Here is a 26,226-nt window from a genome sequence, read left to right on the forward strand (position 1 = left end):
CGAAAACAGCGGAGCCGAGCCCCTACAGCAGCAGCATCCAGCTACGTCGTACCGTACCCCGGGGGCCATTCTTCTTGGGTGGCCTTGAGGATCGCTATCGATGGCGCCCATCGAAATTAATTAAACATCAGATTAAGGTTCGAACACCCGCCACCCTACCATTTGGGCACCAGTGGCCGGCTTTTCGACCAGATTCCGGCGTGGATTACGCTGGGTGGCCTACACCCAGGGAAAGCGAAGGTCGGGTTGGGGCCATTTCCCAACCTGCGGCTAAACGGCCCAGCAACTAATTACAATCCCATCGGGTGGTATTTAATAAGGTGGCTTTCTCATTATCATAACGGCTCAAAATCATACAAATGGCAATTGAATAGATGTTTGAATGGTCGAAAGTGGCCAAAAGATAGAATAAATACTGCACGACCTGATTACAATCAACGATGCTCATTGTCCAATATCGTTAATGCAAACGAAAACGTTTTATTCCCATTTCTACTTTATGTTATTTTAATTCGCAAGACCAGAAAATAAGTAGCGGAAACAGATATACAATTTTAGAATTCAGTCACGCCACACCGGCTTCGCTAGCTGCGTATTGTTCTATTGCCTGTTCAACCTAAATCTCTTACTTTAAACATTGTAGCTTCTTTATCTTCGCAATATTGTGAGGCGAACTAATCGCATTGCACTTTGTACACTTTCTGTTATTACACGAAGCACGCACCAAAGTCTAAATGCTCTAGTTTATGAAAAAGCGCAAAAAACCTAAACATACTTCCTGAAATTTACATTTGGAATGCATAAATAAATGAGCTCATCTTATTGAAAAAAAATACACCGAAATTCCATTAAAACCCTTCTTTGTCTCGTTGGCTCATAGTCCGTCATAGTCCGTGGCCTTTAACGGTTCATTCCCTTTTGCTCCATTAACTGAGATCATCGGAGCGCCATTCTCACTTTGAACACGGACCCCCGGTTAGTTTACATGATGCTCACTTTTCAGATGTTCGTTCATCCGTTCGACGAAGAACGGTCGGGTCGGACCGTACTGGGTCTGTCCGTTCGGCTTCCGATTGGTCTCACCGTGCGCTGAAGTAGAGTTGCTCCGGAGATCCCGCACCAGTCTGCTCCTGTCGGCCGTGCTTCGGTTCGTTCGTCCAGCCGACTCCCTCGTCGCATTCCGACCCTTCGCCGCAGTGCCTGCCTGCGGTCGTAGGTCACCCGGAATCACCTTCTCGCGAATTTGTATTACGGAAGTGTTCATCACTTCGCAATCGATCTGCATCAACGTTATCTTGTCCGAGCTCCGCGAACCGTTCGCCATCGACTCGCCACCGGCAACGGTCGGCAACATGAGGGACATGCGTGGCCGGCTGGTCTTGTTGTACGCCAGTGCCGGTAGCAACAGATGCTCTTCGCTGAACGACACCAGATAGAAGGTGTCATCCCGACGACCGATTTCTTCGAAAAACTCCGCATACTTTCTGCTCGCGGACGGGTAGTACAGATCCAGATCGTGCGCCTTGTGAACATTGCCACGGTATGGGGTCACTTCTCGCCCCACATCGTCGCTTCGGTGAAGTTTCAGTTGCCTTTTCTTACCGGCCAGTGCCAGCTTGTGTTGTTTTTCGTACGACTTCATCTGCACACTTATGTCCTTCATCTGGCGGTACATGGAATCGATCGTATCCTTCAGGTGGAACATTTTTGCAAACGTATCGATGCTCATGTCTCCCCCGGTGCCCTTATTGTCTGTCAAATTTTTGTAGCCATTTACCCCGATCCAACGCCGCAGTTCGCTCGCGAGCCGTATGTTTTCGGTCTGATTCACGTAAAATGGACACTCGATCGGTAGCGTTTCCACAGTGGCCAGATCGTCGAGAGCCGTAAGATTGAGGTTAAATGCTGCGTGCGTTCGGTTGGCCAGGGAGTTAATGGAATCGTTAGTCCACAGCAGCCCACGGGAGTGATGGTGCGAGAGAACATACGGTTCCGCTTGTTCGAAGTCTCCACCGTTCGAATTGGTTAGCAGGTTTCTGTGAGAAACAGAACGAAATGCTTGACATTTTGCCTTTTCGGTATGCAGCTAACGAGATGACCTACCCAATGGGACCGAAGTTTAGCGAGACCATGAACAGCATCGCCAGCACGAGGGCAGCATTTTTGCGGACGGTTGGTGACACTTGCTTGGCCGACGACTGCACAATGAGCAGACTGTTCGTAGCACACGTGCACCGTACCGTTAGCCGTTGCAGTAAACTCGCATTTTCCTGCAACAAAACGGTCACAATGAACCACGCGTCCCCAACCGCGCTGAAACGATGTCAGACTTACCAGCCGTAGCTGCGCGTTTTCATTGGTAAGCTCCTGGATGCGATCTTCCAGCGAGGTGACGTACTCCTTCTTTTTTACTCGCGACTGATACGCCGCCTGACGGTTTTTGATCATCCTCTGGTGCCTTTTGAGCGTCTTCTCGTTAATGGTCTGTTCCGAAATGCTCGTTCCGGACGCCAATATAGTGGGGATCGTACGCGAACCACTATCGGAGGGAGGATCTTCCGGTGCGATTCGGTTTGTGTTGCTTTTATCCTGTGAGCCAATGCGAACGGATGGTGATTGCTTCGGTGGAACCGGTGTCGCTGCGGAAGTTTTCCACGCACTGTGCGGCAGCACGCTCTGGAGATTCTTGATCGGCTTTGCCTTCAGCAAGATCGTATTGTTCGACGGTTGCCGCTCCATGTTAGCCATAAGCGCTTTGTAATCCTTTGCCGAGAGTACGATCGTTTTCTTCGTGATCGTTTTCGTGGCACTCGAAGTGGTGTTCTTGGGGAGGACTTTAGTGCGACGTGCTGCTGTCGGTGGTTTAGCCTCAACGACATTGTTTGACTGTTTAAATAGCACTTGAGGCACCAGAAGTGCTGTGGTTGTTTGCGTGGGACTAATTGCTCCTGGTGGTGAAATTGGTGGACTGTCCAAGTGCATCGGTACCACGGGGCATCCATCGAACCCACCGGAAGAAGGTACCGACTCTATGCTTTGCTGACTTCCGGAAGGGGACGGTGTGTAGCGGTTTGATGGTGACGATCCCTCGCTTGACTCGGGCTCCGATTTAAGGACGTCATTTAAAAAGTCGTCCGGATTGATAAATTCGCCGTACTGCGCGGATTCGAAGGTCTGCATTGCGAATCCATTTAGCATCTCGCAGAATGTTGGTTCCGGAGGCTGGAGCAAAAGATTGCCCGCACCATACTCGCCGAAGCGTGTCACAAGGCGATCGGGGTCGTACATCTCCGGCCCCAAGTACTCATTCTCGAGCGAAAGGTCAAATACTTTCATTTCTATTTGGTGGAGATAAGAACACATTAGAACCCGATAGTGGCTATGCGATACCGTCCGAAGAATAACGTTCCGAAAACCTACCTTCGAAGGATGACTCCATTTTGCGTGAGCTACACCGTCGAACTCATCGAACTTTGAATATACGAAAAAATGCCGAAAATATAGCAAAAGAAGACTTTTCTTTTTCGGTACCGATTTGTGTTTGTTTTGGTGGACTATTTTGCAATTGAAGTCGGCATATGACGAAGACTGAAATTGCTGCGCCCTTACTTTTGACATTCTGCTGCACACGTTTCGTATCAAACATGGCGACTGTTGTAGGGTTCTGTCAAGTTGGGCTGAGAAACCGATTTTGGAAATGTTTCTGTTGGTTAGTATTCACTTATTAATTACCTTTCTCATTGCTTACACTACCCTTTCATAATTATGTTTCGTTTACCGTTTCGTTTGAAGTAAGAAATTATGTTAAGTTTCTTTCGCATGACCCTCGTTAACTCTACGCCACTGACCGTTCCAGTCCAACGAGATGACAACTTTCCCAGAAAAAAACGTCGAAGGCGAGAAACGTCAAAATAAACCGAATTCGGGTGTGTAAGCAAAATCGCGTAAAAATCTAGCTCATCACTATTTTTCCACGCTCTAGTGCCATTTTCGGAGCGCCCGGTTCTTCTATTCTGTCGCACCTTTTGAAGCTACTCCTGATAGTGCTAATAACCTGCAAACGGGCTGCGTTACTTAGGCGTACAAACCGTGCCAGCGGCCATCGGCAACATCCGGCTAGGGTTGTGTGTTTACGAATTGCTCTAAAGCTTACGGCGGGTTTTCCGAGCGGTATCGGCATCATGCGGCCTCAGAGCAACGACCGGAAGCAAACGCCGGCAACAACAGAGCCCGAAAAGGCGACACGCTCACCATGAAGGTTAAACTTAGATAATCCCGAACGGCAGACGGTGTCCCGGTGTGAACGCATGCCGCAAGCGCGTTTCGATTTCATTTGTCTTCCAACGACGGTTTGGCGCTCGCCCAAGTGGCACCCGAAACAGCGGCAAGGTACGGCGATTGACCCCGTTGCGGTTGCGGGTTGTTCAACCGGAAGCGGAGATCACTTTGCTCATTCTTGTCCCATTAACTTTGCAGAATGGCCACATACAACAATGCCCACTGGTTGCTGTCGCACATACGAAATTCGTTCATCTCCACCGACGACACCGGCGTGAGCGAGACGGTCATGGCGACGGAGGACATTCCGCAGCAGTACGCGGCTCTGCAGCGTCAAACGGCGCAGCAAATGGAAGCGGAAGGCAATGCCTACGAGCCCCGGCTAACCAGTTCGACTGGCCCCGCGAGCGACGATGCCAAGCGTGAACCGGATCCACGGTTCGGGGTCGATTACCAGTACTTTCACTGCTACCCGGGGCTGGATGACACAGACGAAGAGGATGCGGACGGGTTATCGCAGTCGTACGAAATTCAGATGGACCAAGAGAGTGGCTTTCACCGGGCACGCTCAAACACGGCGCAAAAGCTGGAAAAGATGGAAATCGCGCGACGTAAAGCGGCCCTCGTCAAGACCGTGAAGCAGGTCGATAGTTTACCCCGACCGACGGACGACAAGGAAAAGGCAGCCGAGGACGATCGATTGTTTTGTCGCCGTTCAGTGTCGTCGGTGCCGGGTGCAGCCATGGGGTCGCTGCTCAGTGAGCAGATCCGAAAGTGCCCGAAGTTACCGCAGAGCAAATTTCTAGAGTACGCCAAATTCGACGGCACCGGGCACATGGAGGTGCCGACGCGTACGTTTAAGATATTTCTCACCATCCTCCCGGAGGAGCTGCGTGCCTTTCCGTTGCAAATTTGCGTACAAGCCACGGCCAAGATACAAGAGTTTATTGGGCTGATCTGTTACAAGTGTACGGTCACTCATCCGGAGATCCCCCTGCGCTCGGTGCGCCACTACGGTCTGTTCATGACGGAGGAGGACGGCGAGGTCGATATGGACTTTCCACCGCTCGATGCGAACGAACCGTGTGCCAAGTTTCGGTTCACGCACCTCGCCCTTGCCGAGCGACGACTCTCCACCACTCATCAGGCGATTCCGTTGGTGTCCGCTCTGCAACCGTTGCGCTTTGAACCGTCCACCACCGATGGGCGCCGCTCTAGTCTCACGGCGAAAGGGGCGTCAGGTTCGGCATCGACATCAAAACCGGAAACTTCCAGCCTCTCGGCTCCCCTGCGATCACTAACTGGTGTCACCCGAAAACTGTCACTCACCGCCACGAGCGCCCAGCGGGTTAGCATGCAGCAGCAGGAGGATCTGGAGCGCATCAAGGGTCACACGTCGAAGATCGAAGCCCCGCTGTACCGGTGTTTTCAGGTGCACGTGTTGCAGAAATCACGCCTCAAAACGGAAGTGCAGCTCGGCATATCGGGCGATCGGTTCGAGATCGATCCCGTGCCGCAGCGGGCGAGTAAATTCTGGAGCCGCCAAAAGTCGACCAACCAGTCGAGTCCGATGGATGCGGTGGCGGCGTGCACGATAATCGATCGGCGCGCCACCAAAGCGATCGTGCGGCTCGTGTACAGTGCGTCGAACGTGGCGCTGCTGTCGAGCAGCGAGGGTAGAGTTGAAGCACCGGTTAGTTTCAAGCACGTCGACATCGAAACCGACCCCAAGACGGCGGACGAGATCGTCGAGAAGGTGAACAACATCCTGGAGGTGCGCCTCAGTCCGATACGGCGCGAGTACATGCGAAGGCGCGGCACTCTCAAGACCCAAAGCAGCACGTAGTAGCGGCGGGACGCAGAAGTAACCACGAAAGTAGGAAGCTAAGGAAGCGGGAAGTCATGCTCCACAACTGCCATTTCACGCCCATTACACACTCGATCATTCACAACATTACAATAGGTAAAACGGAAAGCAGCTATTTATTTTATTGTCCATTCCCCCATCAGAATGGCCCGGTGGGCGGATGGCACGTGTACGAACGGTTCGATTGGCTTGCAAAATGGGGCCACCTAAGCTTTAATATTTATTTACATACACTATCGTACTGCAAGCACCGCGCGCCGCATCTTCTCGGGAAATGCGTTCAAAAGGACGGGTGCCACGCTAGATCCTAACCGTGTCGCCGTGTTCTTGTGCTGCGACCAGTTCGGTGGAGCATTGCGATGTAATGTTTTTAATCCAGTTTTTGTTTTTCATTGTAAAAATCGTTAACGAGTAATGCCTGCAGCGTGCGCGGACGCGGACTGCCTTAACTCAGACCACACCACAAGACAAGACTCGATGTAACTTATGATACGCAGCCAACCACAGCCACAGCCAACATTCATATAAACCAATAGCATAAGCCATAGCATTAGGCAGCGGACCCCTTCGCGGAGCTGTTCGCCGATAGATAGTGCAATTAAGATTATTTTCTCTCTTCCGGACGTTGATCCTGGATCCGTCGTTCAAAGATTTACACACTAGAGGGAGGCAAGCCTGCAAGTTTCCTATTGCAACCACTGTGTTCGGTTCGGAGGAACGACGCCAATCATAAACCGTAATCCACGTGTTCAACCGAGGGAGAGCCACCAAATGGCGGAACTAGGGCTGCAAAGTAACTTCTCCTAGGTTTAGTAGTTTTTGGCCGTTTTTTTCTGTTCGTTTCGTGCCGTCGAGCAGGGAAGTAGGTTATTTGAAACAATGTGTTCCTTTAGAGACTAGCCAGACGTAAGAGGTTAACCGGCACAGTAGGGCTCGATTTCGACGTTACTGTCCTCTGCAGCTTTTATTTATCCTTCCGATTGTAGCCGCGTGGCGTCGTCGATAGTTCCTCATCGCGCGACAATGTAAGGGGACGCATGTTGTACGCTTTTCAAGTTAACGTTTTTACTCTGCCCGAATTGTTTATTCCAGGGCACCCCGTTAGGCTAAGTGCAGCGGTATTTTGGTGGCGTTTAATTATTTGCACTGGCCGAGGGAACATATCAAGGTCCGTGTGCGAAACACCCCCAAACGGGTGGGTGAACTCGGGTCAGTGTCCCTCTGTGTGGAGTGTGTAAAGTTTGATGTTTTATTTCGAACGAGGCAAAAGAAGGTGCTGGGCGCTGGGCACACCGTGCGCCAAACTAACACTTTCCTATTGTTTACCAGTAAAATGCAATAATGAAGTAGCTGGTGCTAACGCTGCAATCGGCCACTGTTAAGGGCGGTTTACACGCTGCGATCTGGCAATGCAATATCGCTTGAAGTGACATCTCCGGAGACGTCATAAATGTCACTGCCGCGGGTGGAAATCTGAAGACTCGACAAGCAATTTGTGAACAAATTTCAAAACAGGGTCAGTTTGTCGGTTGGACATGTTGGAATCAGCCATGGAAACAACACTGTGTTGGTTTGCCTTACCATTGTGCTTTTCGGTTAAAAAGCGAAAAAAGAACGTGCGAAGAGGTTACAGTGTCGAGGAAATTGCTTTTAAATGGCATCGTATGCCTCCGCCTTTTTATTCCGATCACTATATTTTTTATTTTTTAGTTGCCAAAGACATGGCAGACTTTCGTAAATTTTTATAAATTCAGTTACACACTTTCGCGAACGTTAACGAAGCGTCCAAAATATAAATAAGAGGCCAAAACAAAACATCAACAAGTCAACCGACAAACTGACCCTGTTTTGAAATTTGTTCACAAATTGCACGTCGAGTCTTCAGATTTCCACCCGCGGCAGTGACATTTATGACGTCTCCGGAGATGTCACTTCGAGCGATATTGCATTGCCAGATCGCAGCGTGTAAACCGCCCTTTAGAAGGGCGGACGTTCAAGTGTAAATATTACCGTTGTAAGTAAACGTTTAGTGCGGGTGGGAGTCAAACTAAATAAAATTACCTTTTTCCCTATACCACGTTGTGTTTGTGCAGCTTCAGTGTGATCTGGTTCAGCATACAAAGCAGGAAAAACTCACAATAATTTTGTTGGTAGACTGCCAATAAATGTTTAAAACAATTGTCCAAATTCTACAACAAAATTCCAAATTTAAACGTTTTTTCGAAGTGCACTCGTGGGGCACCCCTCGCGTGGTGCACTATGGGAAAAATGTGGTCATAAACCACCTTTAAAAAGTAAAGATTGTGGTAATATTTTTCTAAAATACATTAAAAATAGATTAATAAGTACTCTATCAAGCGTTTAATTAACCGTTCAACGGTTGGATACTTCGGATGGTAATAATTACTTGTTTCGAAATACACCCATACACTCATTCTCAATAGATGGCTCATTTCACTGAAAAATTCAGTTACAGTAGGTATCAAAAATCCAAATTCCTAAAACAGAATTTGTCCACGTGTCTCATTCAAATTTCCCACAGTGCGCTTGGCAGATCCGGCAGAGAAACGAGAGAGACAAACCCCCCTATTAAGAAACTCGAACTCAAAACTCGAACGGTCATTTGAGTTCATTTTGCTGTAGCTTTCTCTTTCTGCCTTCTTTCTTGTTGTATTCTACTGTCTCTTTCACTGTGTTCACTTGAACGAACGAGTTCTCGATTCGAGTTTCATAATAGGGGGGATGAAATGAGAGCGAGAGAGAAAAGTTTCTTTCTGCGAGAGTTCTGCGTTCCTAGTCTCTGTTCCTTCCTCTGCGTTCCTAGTCTCTGCTATCAAATCTCCTGTCTCATTCGCTGTACAAGAAGAAGTTTCAGGCTCAAAATGTAAAAATTAATAATTTTTTTGAATGTGAACGTGAACGGGTGAACGGGTTGTTTGCGCGTTGCTGCTAGATTTGTGTCGACCCGCGGACGCCGTGATAAGAGTTATACCGCGAGCTGATTTTATTTTATCGCGGACTAAATTGTTGCATTTCTCTCGCTCTCTCGCTCACTCTCTCTGGGGGAGCATTGCCCCATCGCGTGTCACCTTGTCCTTGAATCCGGCAGATTACAAAGAAATTGATTGAAAAAATAAAATTGATTACAAAGAAATTACACCCGAATCCGGCCAACCCTTTCCTGCGTTGGAAGGATTTCGCGGCTCGAGTGTGTAAAGGTCCAATCTCGGTCGTGTGTTTTTTCGAGAAGAGTAATAATCGTGTAATTGTCCAGCCGCGGTGCAATCTCGCGTGAGGGGTTTTGTGTGTAATCATAGTGCCCATCGCGTGACACAAACTGTGATGATGGATGGCGACAGTGTGCAGTCGATGAGCGACTTTAAACAACAAGTGGCCGCCGTTCCGCCGTACGGATTAAAGCTCAAGTTTGACCATGTCTTCACCGACACCCGCAACCAGAACCTGCGCCCTTCGATCCGCCAGTTGCTGCCCATTGTCCCGATGGCGCTTCGGTGAGTTTCAACCTTGGTGTCCACTAATGGTCATTTCCCACCCATTTCCCCCTTCGAGGCACTCTCGGTGATGAAATCATCATCTAACGCCCGAGGGGTGGAACCGTTGGGCCACATTGGGCTCCAGAAAGAAGGTGGTGAGGGGCGTAAAAAATTTGAAAAGGAACCTGTCCCGCTGACCGATGCTGGTATCGGTGCGACTTTCGGATGACGGCCGCCCGCCTTTTTTTGGTGCTCGTCGCTATGTTACAAATCTATGCTAAGGCCATTGGATAGAAGAATGCCTTTAACGAGCCACGGAGGGTGATAAATGTGATCCATTTGCCGGCCAAAACAGAAAGCGTTGCCTTGGGTCGTCGAAACATTGCGTAAAAAAGATCGCCGAAAGTTTGGTCCGGTGGGCTTCGTTTCCACGGTGCAGAAGATTGCCCAATTCGGCCCCGCACGCTGTAGTGAGACCGCCTGGCGGCCTTAATCTCTTTTCCGGACGTGGAACAGCGGATGACGACAGTGTGGGGGCAGATGTCTGGTTTGTTTGTTTCCATCCTTGGTGCGCACCGGAAGGTCTTGCCGCCCGATAGCGGCTGACGGCGGCCAGGATTATCGATTTTCTCTCTCCCCGACAGGCTCGAGAAATCGTGCGAATGCGAAACTCAAAATTGTGCAACATCTCCCCGCTGCTTTGTCTCAGATCCGACTCGCGAGACCCCAGCATCGAGCAAAAGCCGGTGGTCCCGTCGTCGGCGGCGGTTATGTCAAACGGTATAAAACAGATTTTACATTGCGCTACACAAATCATCGCCCACTTCAAAGCTCCTTTCACCATGACGACGAGACACGCTCAGGAAATGGCACGAACATCGTCAAATCGGGCAAAGGCCCCACGCTGAAAGGTCCGTGTTTGGGGTTAATAATTATGTCGATTACGTCCGACAAAGGCCAACCTCATTTCGGTGTTTTCGGTTTCGCGGATTGGGCCGCAAGCTTTGAATTGTATTATGGGTCCATTAGTTAATGTTTGCTGTTTGATTCGATCTCCGCCTAATGGAGAAACATCAATGAATCAGGCTTCAAAGGACCTCTATCCTGGGTTTGAAACTGTTGTTTTTGATGGATAACATTAAATGATATTCTTCACTGTTATCTTCACATTTTACGCAAACGCTGACTGGGTTAAGAACGCCACGTAATAATAAATTGATGGGTTCACCAGCAAAAAAGTATCTTTCGCACCCAGGCCGGAATTATGGATCATCTTTTATGCCATACCGCAACACGGGGTGGGCACACGCCATGCAACATGAGCCCCGCGCACCGTGGTTAACGCACTTTCTTTCGCTTGCCAATTATGTGGACCCCAGACCCCTTCAAGTCGATCCTTCAAACGTTGCTATCTAAATTGCCGGCGTGGGTTTTCTCTGTTCGGTGGAGGATACATTCACTGATACTATCGTTATGGATCGGCCACTTTCCACGTTTGAGCGAGCTGCGGGCAAAGGAGAACCCATCAAACGTTTTATCAACTACGCGGCTACCGAGGCGATAACGAGCAAAGTTGTGCTCTTATGTTGCTGGGGTCAACAACAGCGCACGGTGCCTTCACTTATGGTTAATTAACACAGCCGGGCGCCGAGAAAGTAGATGCAGGTCAAAGTTGTGGTTCGTTTATGGGTTTTCTCAATTGAGATTCAATTGTTAAGCTCCGCCGGATAGCCTTGCATTGCCGTTCTGATAGAGCAGTGCCCGGAATATCACATTTCTTGGCCATTGGTTTCTAACGTCGATGAGACTGTAAACAACTTTTCCCACTCGGCGATGCATTGTTTCAAAACATTTCTCTAGAGAATCCCCTTACGGCCACCCAACTGCATCATGCACAGTGGGGGGTGTCGTCGAAAGAGTGTTGTTTTTGGCTACAAAATACATCGGATCGGGCTCGGCACACATATCGCGGAGATGACCTTCTCCAGGCCACGGTACTCCAGCTGGGGCCATCTGGCCGTGTGGTGCTTATGATGCCGATGCTCGAAAATATCTTGCCCCATCATAAGCCACTGTCGTCGTACCAAATGTGGGGTGTGGCATCCCGGACACGGAAACAAAACACCGCTCAAGTGGTGCTCTCGTCCAACGTGTGGTACGGCCCTCCTGCTACGAGCAGGGGGCTAAATTTAGGTTTCGACGCCGGCACGGCGACTCTCGAGCTCGAGCTTCCCCGTCGGTTGGAATCGATTACGCTCGGCGGAGGTCTCGGGAGCGCTTTGCCTTTTGACGATGATGCCACCTCTACCGTATGCAGACACAAGTTGCAGCGTCCACTGAGTGGACCACCAAACGCCACAGCATCCGGCCAGAGATTGAGCAGTAAACATACATACCCCCCATCCGGGCGGGGCGAATCAAATATTGATCATTGCGGCGGCGCTCGATCATACGAAGGCCGACAGTAGCCGGAAACGCCGCGTGTCCACCGAGTCCAATCGGAGGTTGAAACCTGCCAATCAATACGCCCGGCCACGAAATGTTTACTTTCAAAACGGACCGCCAGATCGCCCCCCCGGGGGCCGCAGTACCATAAATCAGAGAAAGATACCATAAATAACAATCCACCGAAGTGGGTCTAAATGGCGAAATAGTATCACTTCCAATCAAATATGAATGCGGCCACTGTGACGTGGTGTGGAAGGAAGAAATGTAAACTCGAGAAACTCCGGCCGGCATCGGGTTTCACGGCGACCGGCGGTCGGTTCGGGAGATGCTGACTGATTGGATGTGACTCGGCACAGAGTCACTCTCCAACATTCAGTGACCCGTGCCCCGGTTTGACATCGGATACATCAGCTTAATTGAATGTTGTACGCCACCAACACGCAACTTTCTTCCAACCTTTCCTGGGTTCTTAAAATAATCCCGAACCACGAACTGGGCTGTGCTTTGGAGGCTTAAATTAAGTTCACAGTTAATTGAGAATTACTTGAGTCAACGTGGCTGTCACGAAATGAGTCCCGCCAGATGAAACGCGTTCCCAATTTAATGCTCCACCGAATGCTCATTCGGTTTGTACCGTTTAATTGACACCCGGGGGTTTCTGGGTCGATTTTTTCCTGTGGATCTCCCCGTTAGGTGCTACGCAAATCTGAACTCCGTCACCTGTTAATAAGTGGTGGACATCGAAAAAGGAACCAACCGGCCTCACTCTCTCTCTCTCTGTCTGTCTGTTTTGTAGGTACATTCCGTACTACTGGAAGGTATCGCGGGAAGGGCGCCAGGTGCTGATGGACTATCTGTACACGGAGAACGCGAAGCAGATCTACGGGGCCCCGCTCGGTGGCATCGGTGCCGGCACCATTGGCCGTGGGTTCGCCGGCGAGTTCTGCCGCTATCAGCTCCGGCCCGGACTGTACGAGTACAACACCGTGCACGCCAACCAGTTCATCGTGACCATTAAGGACGAAGCTGGCGCCACCATATTCCAGAGTCTGCTGTCGACCTACAGGTGAGAGTGCGACCTGCGGGGTCGTCGGGCCGCGTTACACCGCCGCCCCCCATCATCATCATCATCATCAGCTCCGTCATCGTCGCCGTTTAGCCATTTTGGTTTAGTTTGGCGCTGACCCTTTCCCGTAAATGTGTGTTGATTGCATGCTACCGTCCGGTGTCCGTATTCCTGTCGTGCATGTTTGATAAGTGTGTCCAATGGAGCCCGAAGTTTTCCGATTCCCTTATCGGAAAATATAATTTCACTAAACATACTAATGGAAGCTGGCAAACTTGGCAATCAGTGCGCTTTGGGAAATTGACTTTTCCAAATAACATTTTTCGAAAACATACACCTCACACCGATGGATTAGATTTATGCGTCCCATCGCACGTCATTAGTTTTACGAAACATTCCACCATTCTAGACACTTTTCTACGCGCGCACTTTTCGTTTCGGAAAATTTACGGCATTTTGAATGTAATTTTATTCCGTGACCGCCGCCGCCGCCGGGGGATCTGGCGGTCGGGGACGGGTGGCCCGGGTGGCCACAAAACCATCGTCGCCTGCCAAAGCCAAAAGCTCCCCGGGAGCGCCCGCTAGTGTATGTTTTCGCCGCCCTGTAGACCCCACTCGGCGGCGGCTAATTGAATATCCTTTTGCTTCGGCTACGAGTAGTAGGCGCGTCTGCGAGTGCCAAAGGTTGGCAAGTGGCCATCCAGCCGGCGGGTTTCGTTTTTTCCACTCCTTCCCCGCCCAGGCGAACGGAGCCAGGATGCGAAAGTACGCCGAGCGGGTTCTACGTGGCCCGTTAGACTTTTTGCGTCGGCATCGGGATCTTGGATGTGTTGGTGATGACGTAAGGTGCCGGTGCCGTCTGCGAATGTCGTGTCGTGAATGTCGTTTTGTGTCTGGTAGCATGGCTGACTGAGATTTGTCGAAAACACGGCCACCGCTGACAGATACTGGTGCTGAAGGAAAGTACATTGCTCGAGCTCCATGCCATGGTAAGGACCCCCGGACCCAGGATCCTGGGGGGCCGAATATGTTTTGACTGTCGAACTGGTGACCTTTGCGAAAAACAATGTTGCAAAAATATGAATGGATCGCCAATTTCCGTAGCATCCTGCAGGCATGGCATGCTTCTCCTTTCCATACGCATGGTAACGTTTCCGCTGATATGTGGGGTTCTGATTTAGTACCGACATCAATCTGTTTACGACGGCCATCTTTTTATTGGTTTGGCCATCATCCTTTCCCGCTGTAACAGTGATAAGTAAACATTATCGGCGCGGACTGATTTATTTTGTTCTCCTCTGCAGGAAGTAGAGGAGAGTTCCGAACGAACATTTGCTGATGACGCTGTACACAATCCCTCATCCCTTTATGGGCTTGGTCCTTTTGGTGGAAATTTAAACGCGGACTCCCCTCAACGGAACAAATCGAACAAATCCCTTCTGCAGCTTAAAAGGTATTTCAATGGTTCGCCCAAAGTGGGCTGACGGTGTACCTCTCTTAATGCACTTTAACGGTGCTGCACTTTGGGGGTTGAGTCCATTCGGGAGCATTCATTTAATTCGCCTTTGTTTCGCGAGTTTCCCGCCTTCCATTCCGTTTTCCAGTCCGATTAATTTTTCCGAACAATCGTCCTTTCGCTTTCTGCACTGTGCAGATTACCACCGGTACAGTGCGACGCGCGCTCAGCTGGAATCCGGTCTGTTCTCTCTCTCCGTCTCTCGGATGGTGAATTGGATTGCGCGATTGCGTTACTGGCCGGCGGCGGCGGTGGTTCCGGACTCGCCCGCCAATGTGTTGCCAGCCAGTCTGGCCGATTCCTCGCCCCCTGCGAACCCCCGAGGGAGCCCCATTAACGGTGCACCATCGATTGCGTGCGCTCGGGGTCGCCTTTTCTTTTGTTTCCTTCTCTACTTCCCGCTGCTGCTCTCTTTCTACTTCCGTCGCCTGCCGGCCGTTGCAGCGACGGCGCGCTTTTCCGGCCTCGGCACGATTGTGTCACGGGAGTGTGTGGTCTGTAGCGCAAAAACGGCACTTGAAGACATTTTGGAAAGAACTAACCTCGTTCGCGACTGGATCGCGAAGGAGAGAGCCTCGAGGTTGGTGAAAGGAGAAAATCGATCGATCGTTTGGCGAACTGTTTGTCTCCCATCCTTGGCGCACCGCTAAAACACTTCGGCCGGTGCCGGTGTCATCGATATTGGGCTCGTTTTTTCTAACCCGCCAGTGTGTCTTTCCATAAATAACCTAACAACTCATCTCTCGGGCCTGGAGGTGGTGGCGCGTGCTCAAAACCAACGGAAGCTTGCGTTTCATGCTGGTGGCCCCTTTGTTGAGGACGGGGTGGGAAAGGGGTCCTTGATCGGTGCAGATAGGTTGTTCGGGATATAGGGTTTCAGTTTTATGTTGTTGCGGCCAGCGTCCCAACAAAAAGTTTTGTGGTTCACAACGAAAGGGTCTAATTGTTTTCACCTCAGTCTCTTTGTGGTTTTACCGCTCGGTTTAAGGCGCTTGATGGTGTATCTGCTGTTCCCTGATTTGTGATGCATGCCAAACCGTTGTCCAGTTGTGGTTGAAAGAAAATTAATGGAGACCATGAAAATTTCAAATTCCGAATCAGAGACACCTCGCTGGGCACCATCAGCTAGTCCGCGCTAATGAGCATCGATTAACCCATTATCCGGATTGTTGCACACACCTTCCTTCCTCGCGTCGTCATCGTCATCGGATCGCTTCGCTTCTCGAGGCTGGCGGGTGGCCACCGGCTGGAAGATGGAAGATCCAAACAAACATGGAACCGGTGCCAAACCCTGCTCGGTCCGGGCGGTTGTGAAACACCCTCTTAATCACGCCGCTGCACCCGTTATTTACTCGTTTCCCAGAGGGGTTATGAGTGCGTGCCAAGTTACGTGAATCGTGCTCTCAAACCCAACGACCCCCACGGTTGGCCACGGTTGGTAGAAAACCCTGCAAGAAGACCCATATCGGCGGTGCAACGTATGCACTTGAGTCTGCCGTGGCCGCGAATGGCGTGGCGTAATTTCAAGGGGAGCGTCCTGTTTGCTCTCTGTGCTCTCTCCGTGAGCCCCTTCGGAAGGATGTTGGGATGTTTGATGCCAATATTTAAAAACCCTTTGCACTCCAGGAGAAATAATTGGAAGCGGAGGACAATCATGTTTTTTTGAAACCATTACCTACGGAACGTTGGTTTGTTGGACGCGTAGACGAACGACCAGAAATGCCGCGAATCCTAATACATAACGGCGTGTGACATTTTTACGGACGAAATAAACCATTTTCGCGTACTTCACGGCGCGCTATGAGTTTTGCACGCTTCGGTAAAAAAGAGTTATTGCCACCCCTCGTAACGTCGTTTTATGGAACCTTCCCGAATAAACGACGACGGCCCGGTAATGAGCAGAAAAATCCTATACTCCATTTATTGGCCACTCTACCCAACCCAACACGGATCTGATAGCGCTGGTGGGCAGAATATTATACTGATTTATATGCTTCTTAATTTTATGCTGCTTGGAGTGGTTTTTTGTTGCACTCCCAAATATTGCTGCTGATCCGCTTACAGCATAACTCGTTTCATGTTATTAACCCACTTACCGTTCGCTTGTGCAAGTGTGACTAACGCTTCTCCGTCTCACGCTAACCCGCTTTCCAATTTTCCATTAACGGTGCTGGCCGCTCTACTAAAAAACCTTGCTTGGCCCTGCTCGGAATGTCTCGATCGCGCTCTTCGCACATGCTTTTGCTTACTGCACCGCGCCCGTGATACGGTCTCGTCACACGTTTAACCCCACTCTGCTCATCATCATCATCATGATCACCTTACCCTTCGCCGAACTTCGATCGGCCTCGGTCAGCCAGCGGACTAACTCTTCGACCCGTTCTGCCGCGAAACCGCGTCGTTCCAGTCGCCCAAAGACGCCACTCGGCAGCTGGGAGAGTGGCCTGGATGCGTCGCGCTGTTCCTACACGGCGCTGTATCCGCGCGCCTGGTCCGAGTACGACCTCAGCGAGTACGGGGTGCGGCTGGTGCAGCGCCAGGTATCGCCGATCATCCCGCACGACTACAAGGAGAGCTCGCTGCCGTGCGGGGTGTTCGTGTGGACGGTCGAGAATGTGTGCGATCGCGATCGGCAGGTAACGATCACGTTCACGTTCCGGAACGGAACCGGCACGAAGAAGCAGGACGCGGAGGGCGCCGCCGAGACGGGTGCTTTCTCGCAGGGATCGGCACGGGGCGTCAGCATCCGGCAAACGATCGCCAACATGCAGTGCACGTACTGCGTGAGCTGCCGCAGCTCGTCGGAGATCAATCTGACCCGATGCGAGCGGTTCGACCCGAGCGGCAACGGTGAACGCCTGTGGAACGACCTGAAGGAACGTGGCCACCTGTCGGAGCAGTCGGTGGACGAAACCGTGAAGAGTACGAGACGGTAGACCGGGATCGGTAGCGAGCGGTGGCGCAGTACAGCTTTGTTTTACTTTTCCAGCGAAAGATGTGGCCGTTGCGGTCAGTGGACAGATTCTGGTGCAACCGGGCACCACGTCCGAGCTCCAGTTTGCCCTCGTCTGGGACATGCCGAAGGTGCACTTTCAGAAGCGCGGCAAAGAGTACTACCGCTACTACACGAAGTACTTCGGCAAGACGGGCGACGCCGGCCCGATGCTGTCGGACTATGCGCTCAGTAACTACGGCAAGTGGGAGCGTCTGATCGACGAGTGGCAGCGACCAATCCTGGACGATGCGTAAGTGTCTCGCGGGGTGACTTTTACTCGGAGCGGCTCCACAGGTTTGCCATACGTTTGCCATTTCAGAGATCTTCCCGATTGGTACAAGAGTGCCATCTTCAACGAGCTGTACTTCATAGCGGACGGTGGCAGCGTGTGGTTCACGGCGGACGACTCGGACCTCCCGTACGATGACCCGCGCCTGGCGTACGGCCGTTATTCGTACCTCGAGGGGCACGAGTACCGCATGTATACCACTTACGATGTTCATTTTTATGCGTCCCATGCGCTCGCCAGCTTGTGGCCTAATCTGCAGGTGTGTAGGGGTAACCGTCGTTATCCTTCCCAGGACGACTTGCTCATTGCGTTCCTGTTCCCGAATAGGTGAGCATCCAGTACGACTACAAGGATAGTATAGAGCGCGAAATCAGCGAGGGACGCAAACACCTGTACGATGGGAAAGTCATTCCGAGGAAGATCAAAAATTCGGTTCCCCACGACCTCGGTGATCCGGGTAGGAATTAACGTGTGGTCAAGGGGGGGGAGAGTTCGTCATGCGCTCATCAACGCTCATCTCGTCTTTCAGCTGAGGAACCTTTCGATCTGATTAACGCCTATCCGATCCACGACGTTTCGGAGTGGCGCGATCTGAACATCAAGTTCATCCTGCAGGTGTACCGTGACTACTACACGCTCAATCACTACGCCCAGCTGAACGCGGAGAACGCCAGCAAGTTCAGCTCGATCGAGTTCATCGACAAGGAAAGCATGTACGATACGTATATCCAGGACAATCGGCACCGGGCGTCCGCGGAGGCTGCGGAGAAGAAAGCGGCCAACCGTAAGTCGGCCTCGATGTACATCAATGAGACGAACGGCAAAGTTTACCTGATGGACGCGATGACGTACCTGAAGGCGATGTATCCCGCCTGCAAGCTGGTGCTGGAGCGGTCGCTCGAGTGGGACAAGGACGACGATGGGCTGATCGAGAATAGCCGGGCCCCTGACCAAACGTACGACAGTTGGGTGATGGACGGCCCCAGTGCTTACTGCGGGGGACTGTGGCTTGCTGCACTGCACTGTATGGTGACGATGGCCAGTTTGCTCGACCAAACCGAGGACGGCGCACGGTATCAGACGATCCTCGAGAAGGGTCGAACGTCGTTCGAGGAGAAACTGTGGAACGGAACGTACTACAAGTTTGATGCGCAGAGTGCCTCGAAGAACAGCATCATGTCGGACCAGCTGTGCGGCCACTGGTATCTGCGCTCGTGTGGCTTCGACTACGACGTGTTTCCGAAGGAGAACGTCCGGCTGGCGATGCGCACGATCTATGAGAACAACGTGATGCGTTTCTGTGGTGGCAATCTTGGCGCCGTGAACGGGTACGTGCCGAGTGCGCAACCGAACAAGGAGGGCCGACCGGACGTGTCCACCATTCAGGGCGAAGAGGTGTGGACGGGTGTAACGTATGCGCTGGCCGCGACCATGATCCACGAGGGAATGTTCGAGGAAGCGTTCCAGACGGCCGGGGGGCTGTACCGTTCCCTGTCGGAGAAGATTGGTATGAACTTTGAGACACCCGAGGCGGTCTACGCCGAACGGCACTACCGGGCGATCGGGTACATGCGCCCGCTAAGCATATGGTCCATGCAGACGGCGTGGGAATTGCGGAAGCTTCGTCGTGACTAAATTGAGACGTAGTGTTCGGCGGTGAAGAGGTATTTCTCAAGAGCAGGTTTCTCTAGTGTTGCGGGACGTAGAAGCTGCATTCAGCTGGGTACTATTCTCGAAGAACAAACGCGCGCGCTGCTCGTTACAAAACATAATGCTTAGCTTTGGCGGCCTTCCGGTAATAGTAGTGTCTGCTATGGAGCGGACGCGCCGATCATACGGAGAGATACTTTCCACAGCTGGTGATAACTTCACGGTTCTGGGTTAGGGACGTATGTCGTAAATGTTGACAATATTTCGAAAGGCTCACTACAAACTGTACCACTCCGTCGGTGGCATGTCTCTAGTCATTAGTCAATCGTGAGTGTCTCCGTTAGAGCACCATGGAACGAATGGGACAACCGATGTGAGCGTTCTCTAAGTCCTTCATTAACAGTATCGTAGCGTGCGCCAGCATCCTGTCCGACGGAAAGGCTTTGCGCCGTAGTGAGTCGGAAAGATCATGCAAGAAATGTGCACCTTAGCTCTTAATTTCCATTCTAATCGCTTAATTGGTGTGATCGATGTGTGTTTGTGTTTAAGCTGGCAAAGGTTTAGTGGAAATGGCGGGACAACCACGAGCCAGTAGAGGGTACGATCCGAGATTTTGTTATACCCCGTTTGGCGTCGGAAAAATGTTCAATTTTTATTAATGTAATGTTGGTACGCTACAAAATATACATGTTTTTTATTGTTTCGATCGTTCGCGCAAATTTAGTCACTCGCAGTAGAAACAAAAAAAACCTGAGCAAAGCTAATTATTGGCAAATAATTATGAACGTGCTAGTGAAAAACAGAATTCAGAAAATTTACATCGGAGAAGCCCTCGTAGCACTTGTGCGTGAATGTTGTACAAAATCAAACCTCGATGGTGATGCTATTAAACAATAGCAATACCTAATAAATAAATGATCCTAATAAATACTGTTCGTGCAGAAATTCAATGCCCCTTTGCCCGTTAATTTCTGCTGAATCCGTCCGTTGGTTTCGTTTTGAATGAATGAATAGAGGTAGCTTTTTCGACGGGCAGAGAGTAAAGCCCTACAACATTGCACACGATTTGCACAAACTTGTAGGGAAAGGTAACGAAATAGGTTGCGTGCAATGGGTTTGAAAATTGAATATTTTGGAAATTCGTTTTTCACAAATAGGAAAAAATCAAGAATTGGCGCAGAACTTCCTCACAAAACGGAGTAATGAAACATTTTCAAATTTAGCATCCAAGCCGTGCTATTCGCAGAACAGTAGTGTTCCACTTTGGACGGTTGTTTTATTCCTTCGTAGTTCTTTCCTTCAGTTTGATTTTCGTAGTGCGCTATTCCATCAACAGTTTCTGCTGAGGCTGCAGGATGTCTCCAGAAGCTGCGACGATTCTTCAAGGCCCGTGAGGACGGTGCTCAAATTGATGGGATTAAATTCTCGTTCTGCGGTAATTGACCGGCAATGCAGGGCCTGCGGTAGGCTCGGGATGAAGAACTATTTCCGAAAGCTGCGAGATATGTTGGAATGTTTAGCGAATGCTGCCTTGTTCGATGTGCTAGAATGTGACGGGTCCTGGCGACAGTATTGCAGGGAAACGAACCAACCAATAAGAAGTGTTCGCACTCGCAGCAATGCTATATAACTTTTCAAACAATATCGCTAACATTTTCGCTACACTAGTTCCGTGCAGTTCCACTTGATAACGTTACTACACGTATCGAGATGTAATCAAAGAAAGTCTGTCACGCGATCCATGCAAAAAGGTACAGCTGTTGCCAACAACCTCTCAATCGTATAAAGTGTGCTGCCACATACAGCTGGAACAGTTGAACGAAGGTGTTCAAGGGTCAATACACATCTTCCTTGAGCAGTATGAGAATTTTGGTTATCGTAAGCCTTTGCTTTGGCCAACAAGCTACGGCAATCCGAGTGATGTTTGAGAATTTCGAGCAAACTTTAGGGCAACAGTATTTACTGAGTGATGTTCGCGCCAGGAAGTTTAATCGAACAACAACAGTTCTGAACGGTACGATGCACATTCTGGAACAAGCGGACAACACGCTGATGGTATGCTCATGTTTTACGTGTGCCTATCTCGTTTAATTTGTTAAATGACCCTCTGCATGCACTTCCAGTTTAGCTTCGATTTATTCCACAGCCGATTGGGTAATCAACAGTTTAATCACTATCCAATGAAGCTGCCGACGAAAGGTGTTTGTGATTTCGTCAACAATATTCATGAACAATACCATGATTTGATAGTGCCTGTAGTAAACTTTCCTGCGCAAAATGAGTGCCCGATCACTACGCGGCAAATGCATATTCTCGACTTCGAGTTTCCTTCCGGATTACTCCCTCCTTATACACCAACTGGTTTGTGGAAGGTTCTGCTCCGTGCATGGATAAACGACACGGAACTGGTCAGCTACTACATATCTTGGAAAGTGATGGATTGGGCATAGAATCGTTGTTAGGATCGAGATCAAGCAATGTTCCCAATTCGTATCATAGTTTTTATGTGGTTTGGTTTGTTAGATGTTTTACTGAAAGATAGATTCATTGGAGGTTTACGACTGTCCACGCAGGGCTTTAGATTGATTATGCTAAAACAGTCAGATGAAACAAACAAAAGCAAAAAAAACGTTAAACACAAGCAATGTTACGATTGCAATGGTATTAAAAAAATGACGAGTCAACGACATTGTCGAGCCGTTGGAGTAAAATAAAGGTTTAATAAATAATGATCATCGCACTTTCTGTTTTTGAAAGTCTTCAATAATTTGTCTTAATCACATAACTTAATCAGTGAAATGTACCCTGTTTGCTGCCCCATTTCAAATGTGTGAAACCATGTTATCGTTCCATCTTTGTGTACCTCATACATTCCGAGTTGTGTTGAACATTTGATCAGTCGTTTTCGATAGCAAAACTTCCCATATAGAGTCAATGCAATGCTTCACGAAGAACATTCGGCCACCAAACGCCATGCATTCGCTTCCGTTAATCGCATTGTGGTTTGTGCAAGCATTCGCTGTTCACATGATGTTTGAGGACTTCGTGCAAACCTCAGGCCACGATCTGATGAAGTTTGACATCCGAGTGCGAAAGTTCAACCGAACAATGGCCGTACTGAACGGGACCGCTTACCTACGTGTACCAGCAGATGACTCGTACGTGGTGAGTTTATGCTGCTGGCAACGTTTTGGGCTTCCGCTGGATACGGAGAGTATTTAGCATGCGGATGGTTTCGCGAATTCAGTTTAGTGTTGACCTTTTTTACAGTCGCCTGGGCAATCAGCAGTTCAACCACTACCCGATGAAGCTTCCTACGGCTGGTATATGCACTTTCTTAGACAGCCTGTACACGAACTATCGTGAGCAAGTGGATAAAATTATCATCCCTTCGGTGGAAGGCCAATGTCCGGTTCTACCTCGTAGCTTTGACGTGCTGGACCTTACCTTTCCATCCGAAGTGCTCCCTCCGGTTATGCCGAAAGGATTGTGGAAAGGTATACTTACAGGCAGGCAAAACAACACCGAGCGTATTAGCTACTATTTGGTCTGGCGATCGTACCAATGGGCATGAATTCAGACATTACGAAACTTGGTAAACATTGTAACAACGAATGAATCGAATGCTTTATTGTGCAACAACCTGTAGTAAAGAATAAAATAAACAATCATAAGAAATACCGCAAAGCCGATGCAAAGTACATATTCTACTTAAAACCAATTTTGTTGAACATGTTCATTTGGAGAATATTGGAGCTAGCGCAACATGAAAGGATAAGACATGCACGTGTTGAAACCAAGTGTAAATGTAAGCCATTGCTATCGGTCCATCCAATTGAACACATTTTACTCCAGGAATGATATTCGCCAGACACGAATATCTGTCTACTCACGTGGATAGGCGTTCACGTGGCCACCTAAAGCCTCGTGGTTTTCGCTTGTAGTTATTCAAAATATTCACCAGAGTTAATTGCAGGTTTGCCTCATCTGCATTCTCTACTATCTAAGCGACGTTGCCGAGCATCTACTATATAAGAGGAGTGGCAGACCCAAGACGATCACTTAGTAGTGCCAACAAACGCAATGTATTTGAAATTTTTGTGGATCGCATTATTGTTCGCACAGGCGTCGGCAGTTCAAATAACGTTCGAGGATTTCGTGCAAACTTTGGGCCGGGATTATGTACTGCTGGATCTGCGCGTGAGGAAGTACAATCGAACATTGGCCGTACTGAACGGCACGGTGGATTTTCTCACGCCGCAGTATAACATTCTAAAGGTACGTGCACTCAAAATGACTCTCATACTGGCTGGATACACACGGAAGTACGCTTACCAAACCCGTCCCTTCCAGTTCCGTGTCGATATCTTTCACAGCAGATTGGGCAACCAGCAGTTCAACCACTACCCAATGAAGCTACCAACACAAGGTGTATGTGACTTTTTGGAGCTACTGTATGAGCGCTATTCGGAACAGATTGCCAAATTTGTAAACCCTCCAGTGCGAGGCGAGTGTCCGGTTGCTGCACGAAAGATGCACCTGTTCGACTTAGCTTTTCCTCACGAAGTAGTACCACCGGTTGTTCCTGTAGGATTGTGGAAAGGAGTTGTTACGGGTGCCATTAATAACACTGATGTTATTAGTTACAACTTGGTTTGGCGATCGTTTGACTGGTTATGAGTATAGCCGTTTATTGTGTACCAAAAAAATACTATGTTACAATGGCCACGTTGCAGTATCTTATTTTTTGAATAAAGAATCAATGTTCGCCTTCAGCACGATCGTGTTGCGAGACTTTTCGACGGTGTCCGATGGTTCGCTGATCTACATTTCCCAGAGTCCTTGCGACGTGATAGAATAAAGTACAGCCCATGGGAATATTGTTTCAAGAACAGATACTTCACGGGTTAGTTATTCATTTGATCTTTACCTCTTTGAGTACCTCAAGGTATAAACGATGCCTACACTCCGAGTGCTGTGGAACATTTGATCCTTATAAACGCCATGCATTTGCCACTGTGGATCGCATTGTAGTTCGTCCAAACGTACGCTGTGACCAAACGTTAACGTGACCACCTAAAGCCTCGTGGGTTTCGCTTGTTGTTATGTTTTGCCATGTATGTACGTTAATTACCGGTTTGCCTTATCTGCTTTCTCTACCATCTAAGCGACGTGGCCGAGAATCTACTATATAAGAGAAGTAGCAGACTCGAGACGATCATTTAGTAGTGCCTACAAACGTAATGTATTTGAAATTTTTATGGACCGCATTATTGTTCGCGCAGGCATTGGCCGTTCAAATGATGTTCGAGGATTTTGTGCAAACTTTGGGCCAGGAAGAAGTACTGTTTAATCTGCGTGTTAGGAAGTACAATCGGACATTGGCCGTACTGAACGGCACGGTGGATTTTCTCACGCCGAAGGAAAACTCTCTGATGGTACGCACATTCAAAATGACTCCCATATTGGCTGACATTGACACACGGAAGTTCGCTTACCAAACCCGTCCAGTTCCGTGCCGATTTCTTCCACAGTAGATTGGGCAACCAGCAATTCAATCATTACCCAATGAAGCTACCAACACAAGGTGTATGCGATTTTTGGGATCTTCTGTATGAACGCTACCCGGAACAGCTAGCTAAACTTGTGAACCCTCCACCGAAAGGCGAGTGTCCAGTTGCCCGACGACAGATGCACGTGCTGGACTTGGCTTTTCCTCCCGAAGTCATACCACCGGTGGTGCCTAAAGGATTGTGGAAAGCGGTTCTTACGGGATCCGTTAATAACACTGAGGTTATTAGTTACTACTTGGTTTGGCGGGCACTCGACTGGTTATGAACCGTTTGGTGTGTACGAAAAAAACCTTATAATCAACTGGCCACGTTGTAGCATTTAATGTTTTGAATAAAGAATCAATTTTCGCCTTCGGCACGATCGCGTTCAGTACTTTGCGACATTGCTGATCTACATTTCCTAGAGCGCTCGCGACGTGATAGAGTAGATGGGAATATTGTGTCCAGCATAGATACTTCGCGGGTTAGTGGTCGCCACAGTCCCTGTAAATAGTGCCTAGTGCAACTTTCGGCATATGCAACTCTATATGGACGTGCCTATTTAATTTGTGTAACTGTTTTTATTTGAGAAAGTGCTAAAGGATAACGACGGATCAATAGCAACGGAACAGCTAGCCACCAAACAGACCATCACGATATATTTTTAAAACAATATGAAATATTTCTCTTTCGACGTTGTCTATTGTCATATACATAACGGCCTTCCAGAGACCGTCCGGCACTATGGGTGGGAGAGCGTTAGCCGGAAACACTTTATTCAAAAGTGTCACGGTTAGGGGCATGATCGGGCATTCGTCTTTGCGCGGCAGGTTTATCATATCCGTGACATACTTGGAATAGTCGTCGTGGACGCGTTTCATGAACTGGCATGCCCCGGTCGGGGGCAACTTTGACGGGCGGAGATTAAACTGTTGATTGCCAAGGCTGCTGCGGAGAAAAGCCATTTTCGTCTGGTTGAAAGAAAAGCATTTTATACAGGCGTGGCATTTGATTTAGTCGATTTAAAAATTGCACTGCCAACACTACTTACCGTTAAGATGTTGTCGTCTA

General features: G+C 49.4%; 4 protein-coding genes across 6 annotated transcripts; 3 read left to right on the forward strand and 1 right to left on the reverse strand.

Annotated features, from left to right (window-relative positions):
- Positions 1-530: 530 nt before the first annotated feature.
- LOC131208155 (cyclic AMP-dependent transcription factor ATF-6 alpha) lies at positions 531-3,180 on the reverse strand. Its single transcript, XM_058200804.1, has 3 exons — positions 2,335-3,180; positions 2,104-2,270; positions 531-2,036 (listed from the first exon to the last, which is right to left on the reverse strand). Exons 1-3 carry the CDS (start codon positions 3,178-3,180, stop codon positions 977-979), a joined length of 2,073 nt encoding a protein of 690 aa, XP_058056787.1. The 3' UTR covers positions 531-976.
- A 1,297-nt stretch (positions 3,181-4,477) lies between these two features.
- LOC131208156 (stress-activated map kinase-interacting protein 1) lies at positions 4,478-6,124 on the forward strand. Its single transcript, XM_058200805.1, has one exon. The coding sequence runs from the start codon at positions 4,478-4,480 to the stop codon at positions 6,122-6,124; it is 1,647 nt and encodes a 548-aa protein (XP_058056788.1).
- Positions 6,125-9,397: 3,273 nt separating this feature from the next.
- Positions 9,398-20,470, forward strand: LOC131208481 (non-lysosomal glucosylceramidase). Of its 3 annotated transcripts, none has more exons than XM_058201254.1 (7): positions 9,398-9,657; positions 12,884-13,153; positions 17,026-17,591; positions 17,659-17,914; positions 17,984-18,212; positions 18,281-18,410; positions 18,483-20,470. In XM_058201254.1, the coding sequence occupies exons 1-7, from the start codon at positions 9,488-9,490 to the stop codon at positions 19,586-19,588; spliced, it is 2,727 nt and encodes a 908-aa protein (XP_058057237.1). In that variant the 5' UTR covers positions 9,398-9,487; the 3' UTR covers positions 19,589-20,470. The 3 variants fall into 3 exon arrangements, with proteins under 3 accessions (XP_058057237.1, XP_058057238.1, XP_058057239.1); XM_058201255.1 differs by having other exon boundaries at positions 17,077-17,591; XM_058201256.1 differs by having other exon boundaries at positions 12,884-13,149; positions 17,070-17,591.
- Positions 20,471-22,633: 2,163 nt separating this feature from the next.
- On the forward strand, positions 22,634-25,441 carry LOC131208157 (uncharacterized). The gene is made up of 5 exons (XM_058200806.1): positions 22,634-22,768; positions 23,729-23,881; positions 23,957-24,091; positions 24,889-25,019; positions 25,093-25,441. Exons 1-5 carry the CDS (start codon positions 22,634-22,636, stop codon positions 25,439-25,441), a joined length of 903 nt encoding a protein of 300 aa, XP_058056789.1.
- The last annotated feature ends 785 nt before the right edge of the window (positions 25,442-26,226 follow it).

This window comes from Anopheles bellator, chromosome 2 (genome assembly GCF_943735745.2).
Source record: "Anopheles bellator chromosome 2, idAnoBellAS_SP24_06.2, whole genome shotgun sequence".
Classification (NCBI taxonomy): domain Eukaryota; kingdom Metazoa; phylum Arthropoda; class Insecta; order Diptera; family Culicidae; genus Anopheles; species Anopheles bellator.

Coding starts and splice junctions, on each gene's coding strand:
- LOC131208156 (XM_058200805.1), top strand. CDS start 4,478: ATGGCCACATACAACAATGCCCACTGGTTGCTGTCGCACATACGAAAT.
- LOC131208157 (XM_058200806.1), top strand. CDS start 22,634: ATGTTTGAGGACTTCGTGCAAACCTCAGGCCACGATCTGATGAAGTTT. Junction 22,769..23,728: donor CAGCAGATGACTCGTACGTG/GTGAGTTTATGC, acceptor TTGTTCGCACAG/GCGTCGGCAGTTCAAATAAC. Junction 25,020..25,092: donor GGCACGGTGGATTTTCTCAC/GCCGAAGGAAAA, acceptor GACACACGGAAG/TTCGCTTACCAAACCCGTCC.
- LOC131208481 (XM_058201254.1), top strand. CDS start 9,488: ATGATGGATGGCGACAGTGTGCAGTCGATGAGCGACTTTAAACAACAA. Junction 9,658..12,883: donor ATTGTCCCGATGGCGCTTCG/GTGAGTTTCAAC, acceptor TCTGTTTTGTAG/GTACATTCCGTACTACTGGA. Junction 18,213..18,280: donor GCTTGTGGCCTAATCTGCAG/GTGTGTAGGGGT, acceptor GTTCCCGAATAG/GTGAGCATCCAGTACGACTA.
- LOC131208155 (XM_058200804.1), bottom strand. CDS start 3,180: ATGCAGACCTTCGAATCCGCGCAGTACGGCGAATTTATCAATCCGGAC. Junction 2,271..2,334: donor AAAACGCGCAGCTACGGCTG/GTAAGTCTGACA, acceptor GTTTTGTTGCAG/GAAAATGCGAGTTTACTGCA. Junction 2,037..2,103: donor CTAAACTTCGGTCCCATTGG/GTAGGTCATCTC, acceptor TGTTTCTCACAG/AAACCTGCTAACCAATTCGA.